Genomic DNA, 12934 nt, shown 5'->3' with positions numbered 1-12934 from the left:
TGACCCGTGCTACCGCACGGGTCCTACCACGTAGAAGTTAATCGAATCAATAACTTTGCTTTTTCTTCCATTCTTCTCGGTTTCTCTTACACTATCTTTCTCGACTACATGGCCAATGACATCTACAACACAAAAATTTGCATTATTATTTACCAAAACAGCTAAAAACAAATTCACATAATACTAAAAGATAGGATTTCATACCAGCAACCACATCCTCTTCCTGAGAGATCAAGATGTCTTTGAAGTCCATGAATTCAAACACGTCTCGAGGCAAGTTGCTAGCATTCACCTTAGTAAATCTCGAATTTCCCATCATGGTAAGCTTGTGCTTGTGTGGCAAGAGTTTGTAATTCCCCTCGTTGAATCCGACCAGGACATTCTCAAGCTTATATGTTCCTCCTTCTTCAACCATAATTTGCATCGTTGGCACCAAGAACTTACGAACAGTAGCATGGATCCGTCCTCGCTAAACAAAAATAACATGTCATTAACATAAATAAGAATAAACCTAATCGTAGTGCCAACCTAAATTATTGTATGTGGTAAGACATTAGGTTCATATGAAATACCTTCTCATCAACCAATATCATGTTCATGAAGATGATTTCATCTGAATTCTCCTTATCACGGATGAGCCAGATATGGGCCACATGCACAAGCAACATCAAATCCTTCTTCCCACCTTTGACGGCTGAAATGGGGGTGAAAATGTTGGCCATCTTAAAGATAAAAACAGTTACTTTCGCTTACAAAACAGAATAGATGTATTCTCACAACTAAGTGGTATTTAAACAGGTATTGGCAAGTTATTTTCGCTTACAAAACAATTATTATTCATTGTAGCCATAAAATGCAATTATTGCGAATTGATTTGTAATGCTCTCATACCTGAAATTTCGAGTAGCAATAATGAGCAATGAATTTCGATCAGTATAATGTTAGAATAATGCATAATGATGGACACATGTATGTCTCTATGAGGTTACTTTGATGAAAACATGCTATTGTTAGTAATTCCTATTTATTGCAGACATAAAAGCAATTAGTGCAAATTAAATGTATTTGTCTAAGAAAGTTTTTTGTTAATATCATCATTGCAGTCATGAATGCTTTCAATAGGTAGTAATTGACAGAGCAATTAGTGCATGCTGCATAAAAGCAATTAAAAGCAATTCTTATTCGAAGAAAGTTTTTCTATTAAAAGTAATTCTTATTAAAAGCAATTACTATCTATTTATTGCAGCCATAAAAGCAATTAGTGCAAATTAAATGTATTTTTCTAAGAAAGTTTTTTGTAAATAAATTTTAGCTAGGTATATTCACTCGCGTGTTTTTAACGTGAATGACTATAGTATTCTATAGTGGTAAAATTTAGTGGTAAAATGCATATTTTCCTATAACTTTAGTGGTAAAATTTGGGGGAAACTTCGCTTTTAGCAATTGTTAAGAGTTTTTGTAGATAAAAATGATGGTAAGAGACGATAATGGTGGGAGATGGTAGTGGTAGGAGATGGTAATCGTTAGTAGTTATAGTGATTTGATTAGCATTAACTACGTTTTCAATGACCATTATGACATATCTGTATGAGAGAGGAAATGAGTAGTTTAAACATAGCCTTTGAATCAACGACTGAGATTACATGCTAGCTAATCAACTCTAGCTTTTATAATAAAGGGTAATCGTTAGGAGTTATGGTAATTTGATTAGCATTAACTACGTTTTCAATGACCATTATGACATATCTATATGAGAGAGGAAATGAGTAGTTTAAACATAGCCTTGGAACCAACGGCTGAGATTATATTAGCATAGAATTTAAACCAACGGCTGAGATTAGATACATGCTTAGGAGGGAAAAAAGCTAGTGATTAGGGCAAACATGCTAGCTAATCAACTCTAGCTTTTATAATAAAAGATATTCTAATTATTTGAGAAGTGAGTATCGAAAATGATCAGTATTTTTTTCTCTGTCTTTTGTTTGGTGAAAGTCACTAGCACTAATGTTGCTCAAGGTATTCAAGGTACACTTCAAGAGGATTTAGTACAGTTGGAGAAAGTCATGAGCACTAATGTATTTGATATCCTTCACGTTTAGTGATGTCCTTTTTTTTTCTTCCTTGAATTCAGTATTTTTTCTTGATTTATTGCACTAACGTTGATTTTGAACTAGTTATACTAATATCTTCAAATATATAGTTTGCAGGACTAATTCTCGAACAATCTACGACTGCGACTCTTGGTATTTTCAATCCAATAGTAGTGATAAATCGAACGAGTGCTTCAACTATGATGATGATTGTAAATAGATCTCCAAATAATTTTGATACAATTATCGTTGGATGGCATGTGAGTTTATTCTTATCAAATATAATTATAATTTTTTCCTAAAAACTTAGGCCCCGTTTGGATTGAGCTTATTTTGAGCTTATGCAAAAGAGCTTATGCAAATAAATAAGCTAATTCATAAGTTCTCACAAACGAAAATTTTATCTTCATAAATTGTTTTTTCATAAACTACCTTGACAAGCTCATGAATAACAAATAAAAGCTTATTTATTTGCATAAGCTATGTGCATAAGCTCAAAATAAGATCAATCCAAACGGGGCATTAATGTGTTTAGCTTGTTAATTGTCTCATACCTTAAGCAGTGCCTAATTTAACTATGATTGTTTTTAGGTGTATCCTCGAATGTACAACGATAGTAAAACTCATCTTTTCACATATTGGGCAGTGAGCGTTTTTTAAAATGTTTTTTATTTTATTTTTCTCACACTTTAGACCTTGTAGTTTTGTTGGCATATAAGTGTTTTTGTCATGTGAGGTGTCACCTCCAGTGCCGTTCCTAGAGTTTTACGGACCTTAGGCATAATATGAAAAAAGGGCCCTTACATAATACATCATATTTTTTTAGCTCATTGTTGTGTTTTTTTAGCTCTTCATCTCATTTTTTTTTATTTCGCTTTTTACTATCAAATAAATGTTTTTTAGACAACATCGAAAAATAAATTAAATACTCTATATACACCAAAACAAAATTAAATATCGTAGAAGTAGAGTAAAATAGCACATGTGAAGTAGACTGAAATTTTAGCACCCCATTTTTAACTAAAATAGAATTTGCTTTGTTATGAAAATTATCCCAATTTCTTGGATAATAAATATCGTCGATATTTTTAATATTAGTGAAGCACATTATTAGGAACAAAGGGCCCAAAAAAATATCACCAATTTCTTCCATAATAAATTTTCGAGCATATTATTAAAAACAACCAAAATTTTTTATAGGAGGGTGTGTATAGAAAGTTTTGTGCTGCATGGGATATATATATATATATATATAGCAAATTTCACTAAAAAGGCCAAAAACATTAACAGATTTCAGCCCATTCCTATATCATGTCAAAGTTTGGGCCTTTTCAGAGTAATTTGCTATATATACCCCCAAAAATCCAAATATTTCTATATACACCCCTTACCTTAAAAAAAATTGTGGGCCCCTTACCGACAAGGGTCCTAGGCCGTCGCACTCGCGGCCTTTTCCCTAGTGCCGACCCTGGTCACCTCAATAATAATATGGTGACTTTGTAGCTTGTGATAGTGAATGGCGAGTTACCTCAATGGATGAAATTTAACTCTCATACGAGTTACCTCAATGGATGAAATTTAACTATCATTAGATGTCTAAATCTAATCAATAATTCAACATTAAAATTAGTCAATTCAAAAAAGGCAGGGTTAATAATCTTGTGACCTAAATCAATTTTTTGGCATTCTCAAACGCATAAAAAGCAATAAGAACATTATTAACCAAAAAATAGCAAAGTAATCGATTAAAATTCATAGAATTATTTAAAGGTACATAATCAATCAATTACAGAGAAGTTCCTCTTTCATGACTTAACCTACAGAGGATTAGCTGCTCATAGATTCTAAACATATACAATTAGATATGAATAAAAAAGCATGAGAAAAAGATAATTGGTTCATGATTCCCTGGCTCCTGAATGACTATGGTCACTCAAATCCTTCCAAAATCATGTTTATGCCTTCGACTACTCGTCAAAAGGTGTTTTTTTTTTTTCCATTGAGACAGTGGTTATAATTTATAGGCGCTCGTTTTCCTAAATTTTAGGGAAAGTTAGCTCGTGATGCGAGATTTATATACTCACGACGCGATAGCCACATAATCGACCCATTGGCTTGTCATTCTATTCTCGCGATGCACACCAAATAACCTAGAATGCGAGATAGATAGTAAAGAACAACTTGCTTACTGGTCCTTATCTCGCGATGCCGGCTTGTAGCTCGGAATGCGAGATAAACAATAGCTAACTCATTTGTTTCTTCGTTACTTGCTCCATTTATTTTCACCAGAACGTCTGTAACAGTCATACCCCAAGACACATTTGTGATAATCTTGTTAAAAACACAACACAATCAAAGAGTTGTTCGGTTCAGATGAATTTCCATGGATTTAAGGTCTTTTCCCTTCTTTATCCCTTTTATGACCTCTTGAACGATTTCTTTACAATACTCGAATAAAACAAACATAAACTACCTGCTTTTACTCTAAAATGACACAAAAAGATGACCAAACACCTTAAAAGATATCTTGTCATCAGTGCATTACATACTTAGAATGTAGCTAAATATGCACCCTTTTAAGGAGTCAACGTGACATCGACTAGATATCTAGTATTCCCTATAAGTTATCCGTTTATGAATTACGTGTTAGAATTTCTTCTAATATTCTGTGGGCATCAATCAATTGTTGGTTTTGGTTTTAATAAAAACAGACTGATATTGCGATCAATTTGATGATGCTTAGACCCTAATAAAAGTGATCGGGTTTTTGGACAGTTAACATGATTTGTGTAGAAACAAACAGTAGGCCGAACACTAGGGCTCATGATGGGTGGTACCTAGGCTTACACGATTATAAATAGAAAAACTAAGTCCCCTTTGCTTTGCCATTATTCTGACTATTCTGCTAGTCCGGTAATCATGGTTTCCAAGCAAGTGTGTTCTAATTTCATATAATAACTCGGTCTTGATGATTAATTTCTAATGTTAGCCTAATATTATATGATTAAGAACCCTAATTTTGATGAATTGAAAGAAATCCTATTTTCGTGAATAATAAGAGCCAACTATATTTGATTTATCAGGAATTTTATCTTATTTTCTTTCTGTTCACCGTTTTTGGGTTAAGCTTTTGATTGCGTTTTGTTTCACATAATCCATGATTTTGGAACTTTCCAACAATTTTTTTATATTGGTAAATAGATGAATAACTTTGATAATTTGTAAATAGATGTAAAGCCAAACTGGTGTTTTGGAGTTTTGGCCAATAATTATTAATCAAATTAAAAATAACTGGATCAATTTTGCGAATATATATAAACCGACCTTGAATTTGGTTTGTTTGGTTATCTTTTATTTTTTAACCGATAAGATTTATGAATGTGAAAATAGAAACAACGCATCCGTGAATCCAGATTGAATATTGTAATTGGTTTTGTTTAGACCTTAAATGCATTGGATTCTTGAATTGTCTGTCAATAGTTCAGTGGCTAAGGCATTTTATTTGGTTGGATTGAATAAGTCTTTATTATTTCTATTCAAATCAAACCCATTATCGCAATTCAGGCGGATTCTCCCTTGCCAAATGCTGCGGATTCCTTAGAAAAGGATGGACTAGATACTGCGGCTCAAGATGCTCTTTCGGTACAAGTTCCCCTTGGTGGGAGTTGAGACGGGCCAGGTTGTAGATAATTTGGTGCAAGACTCGGCTGTTCATAACGATGAGGATGCGGTGTTGTCTAGGAAAAGAAGAATTATATCGACATCTTGCTCTCAAGAAGATGCTCAGTCTTCGCGGTTTGGTCAGTGGAGTGTGGAATGGTTACATAATCTCAAACACTGTGATGTGGGTCTCATTTCCTCTAAAAAGAAACAATTGAAGAAGGTTAATAGAAAGAAAGCGGGGTGTGTGTTATGCCATTCAATTCTTATGCTTAAGAAGGTGGCTCGGTTACCTAGCAAAGACCATGCCGAGGTTATGAAAGTCTTGAAAAAGAAAATCCGGAAAAGTCAATGTAAAAGAGAGAGAGTGACAAAATCATTCGAGGTGGTTAATCAATGTTCATCCAATGAATCTTCATCTTCGGCCTCATGGAATAATGATTGGAAAAATTGGGTGGTGTTGCGTGGGAATGAGGAGGTAGCGGTGGAGGACATATCTTTTAAAGACGACATTCATAATATGTTTAGTGTTCTGTCTCGATCTAAGCAGGTCACCAAAGGGTCGATTATGTTGTCGGAGGAGGAAGTTGGAGGGGGGAGGGAGGGTGTGTGAGATGAAGCTGTTATCTTGGAATGTGCTGGGGTTGGGGGGGTTGGAGAAGAGGAGGGAGGTGTGGTTGTTGGTGGGGAAAAACGTCCATATATTATTTGTCTTCAAGAAACTAAGTTGACTGTTTGTGACACTTCTTTGTGCTCTTCGTTGTGGGGCTATCCGAGTCATGATTTCTCCTTTCACCCTTCAGTAGGGGCGTCGGGTGGTTGTTGACGGTGTGGGATTGTTCGGAGGTGTGGTCTTTTGTTAGTCAGGAACATGTGCTAATGATCCATGGCAGATTTATCAAGACGAACAAAGCTTTTTATCTGTTTAATGTGTATGCTCCTTGCGACGTTCGAGCGAAACAAGAGTTGTGTGTGTCTTTATCGGCTCGATTTCTTCAGTTGAGAGGGCAGAAGGTGTGTGTGCGGGGATTTTAATGCGGTTTAAGGAGTGGAGGAAAGACGTTCTGCTCGGGGTGGTGTTGTTCCACCGGATGCTTCTTCGTTTAACCTTTTCATTTAAGATAATTTGTTGATAGATTTTTCGTTATGTGGCCACAAATACACGTGGTTTAACTTTTACGTCCGACTCATTAAGAATTTGGAGTTACATTTCTCATTGCAAGGTTTTATGTCTGCTTCTAATTTTTTATGTCTAACTCATTGATGGGTTTCAAAAGTAAAGAACAGAAATAAGAGATGAATTTATGATATGAAATGAGATAAAGTTTGTAATTGATAAATCTGAGATCCACAAATACAGGAAATAACAGAGAAAAGGAAATAACAGAAACAATTGATAGTATCACTATCAATCCCAAAAGCACGCAGGCTTCCCCAAAATCACTCTAGGTGACCCCACAAATCATAACAGAATTATTCCTTCACAATCCTTCTATTTGCTCTGTTTAAATAGCCAGCTTGTGACTCTCATGCCTTCCTTGCCACGTCACCCCCTTTAGCTGCTTTTGTCTTCTGCCTACTATAAACCTTCCAGACTCTTGGCTTAGGCCCATATTCCAGGCCCACTTCAGCAGTCACGTTTCTATCAACTCCACCCTCCTTAGGAACAGCCTTGTCCTCAAGGCCAAATTCAGGAAACTGACCCTTCAGAAGCTCATTGTCCTCCCATGTAACATCTTCTAGAGATTTATGCTTCCATATGATCAAACTCTGATGCACTTCAGTATCCCCCTGTCTGACAATTCTGGAACCTAATACCTATTTCGGATACACATCCTCATTACCATCAATTTCTAGTTCCTTAGGTAATTGACCCTGCACCTGATAGTTCCCCACAGCCTTTTTGAGCAAAGATACATGAAATACTGGGTGTATTTTTGAGTCATCAGGCAGCTTTAATTTATAAGCTACTTCCCCAATCCTTTCCTCAATCTGAAAAGGGCCATAATATCTAGCAGCAAGCTTTTGATTTATCCTTCTAACTACAGACTGTTGTCTGTGAGGTCTAAGCTTGAGAAAAACCCACTCTCCTTCCTTACAACATAAATCCCTCCTTTTTTTGTTAGCATAACTGGCCATCTGCTCCTAAGCCTTCAACATATGCTTTTTTAGCTGACTCAATGCTTCATCCCTTTCCTGCAATTCTAAGGCTACAGCAGCCACTTTAGTTTCATTAGTCAGGAACTTAACTATTGGAGACGTCTGCCTCCCATACACCACTTCAAATGGGGTTTTCCCAATAGAGATATGAAAAGTAGTATTGTACCAGAATTCTGCCCAAGGCAGCCAAATGGACCAAGTCTTAGGATTATCAGAGGAGAAACACCTCAAATAACTCTCTAAGCATCTGTTGATAACCTCAGTATGCCCATCAGTTTCAGGATGATAAGCAGAGCTCATTTTCAGCATAGTCCCCTGTAGTTTAAATAACTCCATCCAGAAATGACTGACAAATATGGGGTCCCTATCACTGACCACTGAGCTAGGAATTCCATGCAGCCTCACCACTTCTTTGACAAATACCTCAGCAATAGACTTTGCAGTAAATGGATGTTTTAACAAAATAAAGTGACTATATTTTGATAATCTATCCACTACTACTAAAACAGCCTCATAACCCTTAGATTTAGGCAACCCAGTAATAAAATCTAATGATAAATCCTCCCATACTGCATTAGGAATAGGCAAAGGTTAAAGTAGACCCCCTGGTGTTATAGCACTGTATTTCTGCCTTTGACACACATCACATGCTCTGATAAAATCCCTCACACTTTTCTGCATTCCCACCCAGTATAAAGAATCAGCCAATCTTCTGTAAGTTCTCAAGAAACTTGAGTGTCCTCCAGTTGGGGAGCAATGGAATTCTTCAAGTAACTAAGGAATTGAGGAAGATTGTGGTGACATAACTAATCTTCCATGATAGAGTAACACTCCCTGTTTCACTTCAAAATCAAGATGAGACTCAGGGTTCTCCTGCACTTTGCTAATTAACTGCATAATGTAAGGATCCTTGTTTATTTCTTCAAGTAACTTCAACCTATCTTCCCACAAAGGATAAGAAATGATGGTATTTATTTCTCCATCATCATAAACTCTTGACAAAGCATCAGCTGCCTTGTATTTGACTTCAAACTGGTATCCAAGTAGTTTTGCCAACCAACATTGTTGATCAGGTGATGAAATCCTTTGTTGCAGAAAGTGTTTCAGACTCTTATGATCAGTGTAAACCACAAACTCTTTCCCCAGCAAGTAATGTCTCCAGTGTTGTATGCATAACACTAAAGCCATTAATTCTTTTTCGTAGACAGATTTAGCCAAATTCCCATCTGAAAGAGCTTTGCTAAAAAAAGCTATAGGTTTTTTCTCCTGCATTAACACTGCTCCAATGCCTCTACCAGCAGCATCACATTCAACTTCAAAAGGTTTATTGAAATTAGGGAGCACCAAGACTGGAGGAGTTGTCATCACCATCTTTAGGTGTTGGATTGCCTTGTCTGCCTCCTTCCCCCATAAGAAATTATCCTTCTTAGTCAACTCAGTCAGTGGTTTAGCTATTTTTCCATAATCCTTGATAAACCTCCTATAGTATCCAGTAAGGCCTAAAAACCCACGTACACCTTTGACATTTTTTGGTTCTGGCCATGCTACAACACACTTCACCTTCTCAGGATCTACTGCTACACCCACTCCTGATATGATATGGCCCAGATAATCAATCTGAGTACATCCAAATCTGCATTTGGATTGATTAGCTATAAAACTGTTATCTAATAATACTGCCAGAACTAACTTCAGATGATGCAGGTGTTCTTGTTTACTTTTGCTGTATATTAAAATGTCATCAAAAAAACAAAGAACAAATTTTCTCAAATAGGGTCTAAAAATATCATTCATAGTGGCCTGGAAGGTAGCTGGAGCATTCATTAATCCAAAAGGCATAACCAAATATTCGTAGTGACCATTATGGGTTCTAAAAGCAGTTTTAGCAATGTCATTCTCATGCACCCTAATTTGATGATATCCAGATTTTAAGTCTATTTTAGAAAACAGTATAGCCCCATTAAGTTCATCTAATAATTCATCAACTATAGGAATGGGATACTTATCTGGAATAGTAGCTTTGTTCAAGGCTCTGTAATCCACACACATTCTCCAACTCTGGTCTTTCTTTTTTACTAATATCACAAGACTTGAAAAAGCGCTCTTACTTGGTCTAATAATCCCTGCCTCCAGTAATTCAGCCACCTGCCTCTCAATCTCTTCTTTTTGATGATGAGGGTATCTATAAGGCCTGACATTAATGGTACCATGATCAGGAAACAAGTTAATCTGATGCACTGTAGCTCTTTCAGGAGGAAGTTGAATCTGATCTTTGAACACTTCATGGAATTCATTCAATACTTCAGTGAGATCTTGAGACTTCAGACCCTTCTCAGCCTCCATAGATTGAAATTGAGACCACCACCATTCAATTCCAGTTCTACTGTGCATATCCTTCAAAAACGAATTTAAATCACACTTGTTGTCTCCCTTACTCCCTATTCCCTGAAGCTTTACCAGCTGATTTTCATTGATAAACTGCATTGTTAACAGTTTCCAATCCATAATCACCTCCCTAAGAGTGCTTAACCACGCAATACCCAACACCATATCCATTCCTCCTAATTCCAACACTAGAGCATCCACCACCACTTCAATCTGTCCTAACTTAAGCTTCACCCCCAAACAGATCCCATCAGCCTTGACCCTATGACCATCACCCAATTTGATACTCTTAGCTGCCATAGGTGTGATGGTGAGACCCAAAGCAGATATCACCTTAGGAGAAATGAAATTATGAGTCGCCCCGCTATCTATCAACACCATCAGATCAACATTTTCTATTGACCCCTCAATCTTCATCGTACGGTATTCACCCATTCGACCCAAAACCCCCATACAATTACACTGGACTTCTTCCTCCGTTTCAGTTTCTACCTCCGTTTCTTCCATCACCACGATCTCGCCGTCGTCATTGAGCATTTCTCCTTCACCCAGAATCAGTACCCTCATCGAACTTTCTGGACATTTATGCAACGTAGGATGATACTTTCCACCGCACTTGAAACATAAACCCTTGGCACGCCTTTCTGCAATCTCATCGTTGTGGAAGCTTCTCACTCCACTCCACCTTGCAGTTGAACCGGATCATTGAGTATTGTCATTTTTTCGCGCCGGGGAAACTAAGGTTGTGTTTGAGCTTCCACCAGATCCAGTTGTATTCAATTTCTGATTTGGGTTTGCCCCGCCCGTTTTAGTGGAACGGTTCAGCCCATTTCGGTTAGCAAGTAACCCGGCCCAATCACTATGGCCCAATTTGTCATATCCACTTTTCCTGGTCCCACGCTTTTCACCGTCATCATACTCTTCCTTGAGTTCCTCTTCTACGTCCTTTGCGATACGCATCATCTCCATGCGGTTTTTTGGATTGAGAGTACGAACCCTTCTGCGAATCTGAGGTTGCAACCCACTCATGAAATATCCCAAGTATTGTTCCTCTGGAAGCCTACCCACTTGAGAAGATAGTAATTCAAAAGCTTCCACAAACTCCTCCACACTACCTTTCTGCCTTAGCGTAGACATCTCCTCAAAAGGATTTTCCAATCGTCTTCCACCGTAGCGTGCAATCAACGCGCGCTTCAACTTTTCCCATGATAACTCGTCTTCCGTCTCCATCAACAAGTTGAACCAGTGGATAGTGGGACCCTCCATGCTCAAACGAGTCAACTTTACACGCAGATCTTCTGGGGTATTTTGAACATCAAAATAGATTTCAGCTCTAGTAATCCAAGCCACAGGATCTTCACCATCAAACAACGGAAGTTTCACCTTCTTTCCAGCTAAGCGAGACTCGCTTTGTGAGGAATCACCCATTGAAGTTTCTACTTCCTGAGTCACTACTTTCTTACCAATTTGCTTGCTGAGTTCTTGAAGAACCAAGCTCTGTTGTTGCATCTGGGTAGCTAATGCTTCCAACGTTGAAGTTACGGTTGCCATCTGAATTTCAAGCGCGTCAATACGATCACCCATCTTAGGATTCCTTGGCATCTACACACTAAGGAACGAGGGAAGAATTATCCGGTAGGTCGGACCAATTGATGGGTTTCAAAAGTAAAGAACAGAAATAAGAGATGAATTTATGATATGAAATGAGATAAAGTTTGTAATTGATAAATCTGAGATCCACAAATACAGGAAATAACAGAGAAAAGGAAATAACAGAAACAATTGATAGTATCACTATCAATCCCAAAAGCACGCAGGCTTCCCCGAAATCACTCTAGGTGACCCCACAAATCATAACAGAATTATTCCTTCACAATCCTTCTATTTGCTCTGTTTAAATAGCCAGCTTGTGACTCTCATGCCTTCCTTGCCACGTCACCCCCTTTAGCTGCTTTTGTCTTCTGCCTACTATAAACCTTTCAGACTCTTGGCTTAGGCCCATATTCCAGGCCCACTTCAACAGTCACGTTTCTATCACTCATCAATAGTTTTTGAATCTAATTTAGAGGTATGTCAATAAATGTTAAGAATTTTTGCTGATGGTTTCTAATTTGGATGTCCAACCCTGTTTGTCCTTTGACATCAAAACTTCACGTTTTAGCCACAATCGTTGGTTTTATATTTCTTTCTTGTTGTCGTGTGATAAAATGTAGATAGATGCATATTGCAAACAAATATTACAAGATGATTATAACAATCGAAACTGTTTGGTTTCCATCTATCTTCTTCTGACTCTTGTAGTATTTGTTGTCTTGCAATTCAGAGTTACAAGTTCCTGGTGGAGGCATTGAAGGTGAAGCTGCAGTTGCCATAGAAAATTCAACAAAAGCTATCATTCCAACTTTACCAAATGGCTTACCAGTTTATACAAATGATGCACCTGTCAACATCCCAGCAAGTCTAGCTATGGCAAAGGAAGAGGAGCAGGCTAAGAAGAAGTATTTACTTTGGTGCTTATTAAACAAGAAGATCAACACTATTTATGGTGATTGGATCGATGATTAACCTCTTGTTCTTCCCAACTTTCCAAGTGAAGAGGAGACATGAGTTGAATTTTGTGCTCTTGGAAACTCCCTTCA

General features: G+C 37.3%; 1 protein-coding gene and 1 pseudogene across 1 annotated transcript; both read right to left on the bottom strand.

The window, feature by feature from the left end:
* On the bottom strand, nucleotides 1-918 carry LOC146922770 (uncharacterized). Its single transcript, XM_085710854.1, has 3 exons — nucleotides 573-918; nucleotides 205-469; nucleotides 1-122 (listed from the first exon to the last, which is right to left on the bottom strand). Exons 1-3 carry the CDS (start codon nucleotides 720-722, stop codon nucleotides 10-12), a joined length of 528 nt encoding a protein of 175 aa, XP_085566980.1. The 5' UTR covers nucleotides 723-918; the 3' UTR covers nucleotides 1-9.
* A 6142-nt stretch (nucleotides 919-7060) lies between these two features.
* On the bottom strand, nucleotides 7061-12331 carry LOC146922769 (uncharacterized; annotated as a pseudogene).
* Between the last annotated feature and the right edge of the window lie 603 nt (nucleotides 12332-12934).

The sequence above is a fragment of the Medicago sativa genome, chromosome 5 (genome assembly GCF_051527215.1).
Source record: "Medicago sativa cultivar Bolivia chromosome 5, Bolivia_mono, whole genome shotgun sequence".
NCBI lineage: Eukaryota > Viridiplantae > Streptophyta > Magnoliopsida > Fabales > Fabaceae > Medicago > Medicago sativa.
Note: the sequence above shows the minus strand (reverse complement) of the source record. Positions and strands in the feature narration are given on the sequence as shown.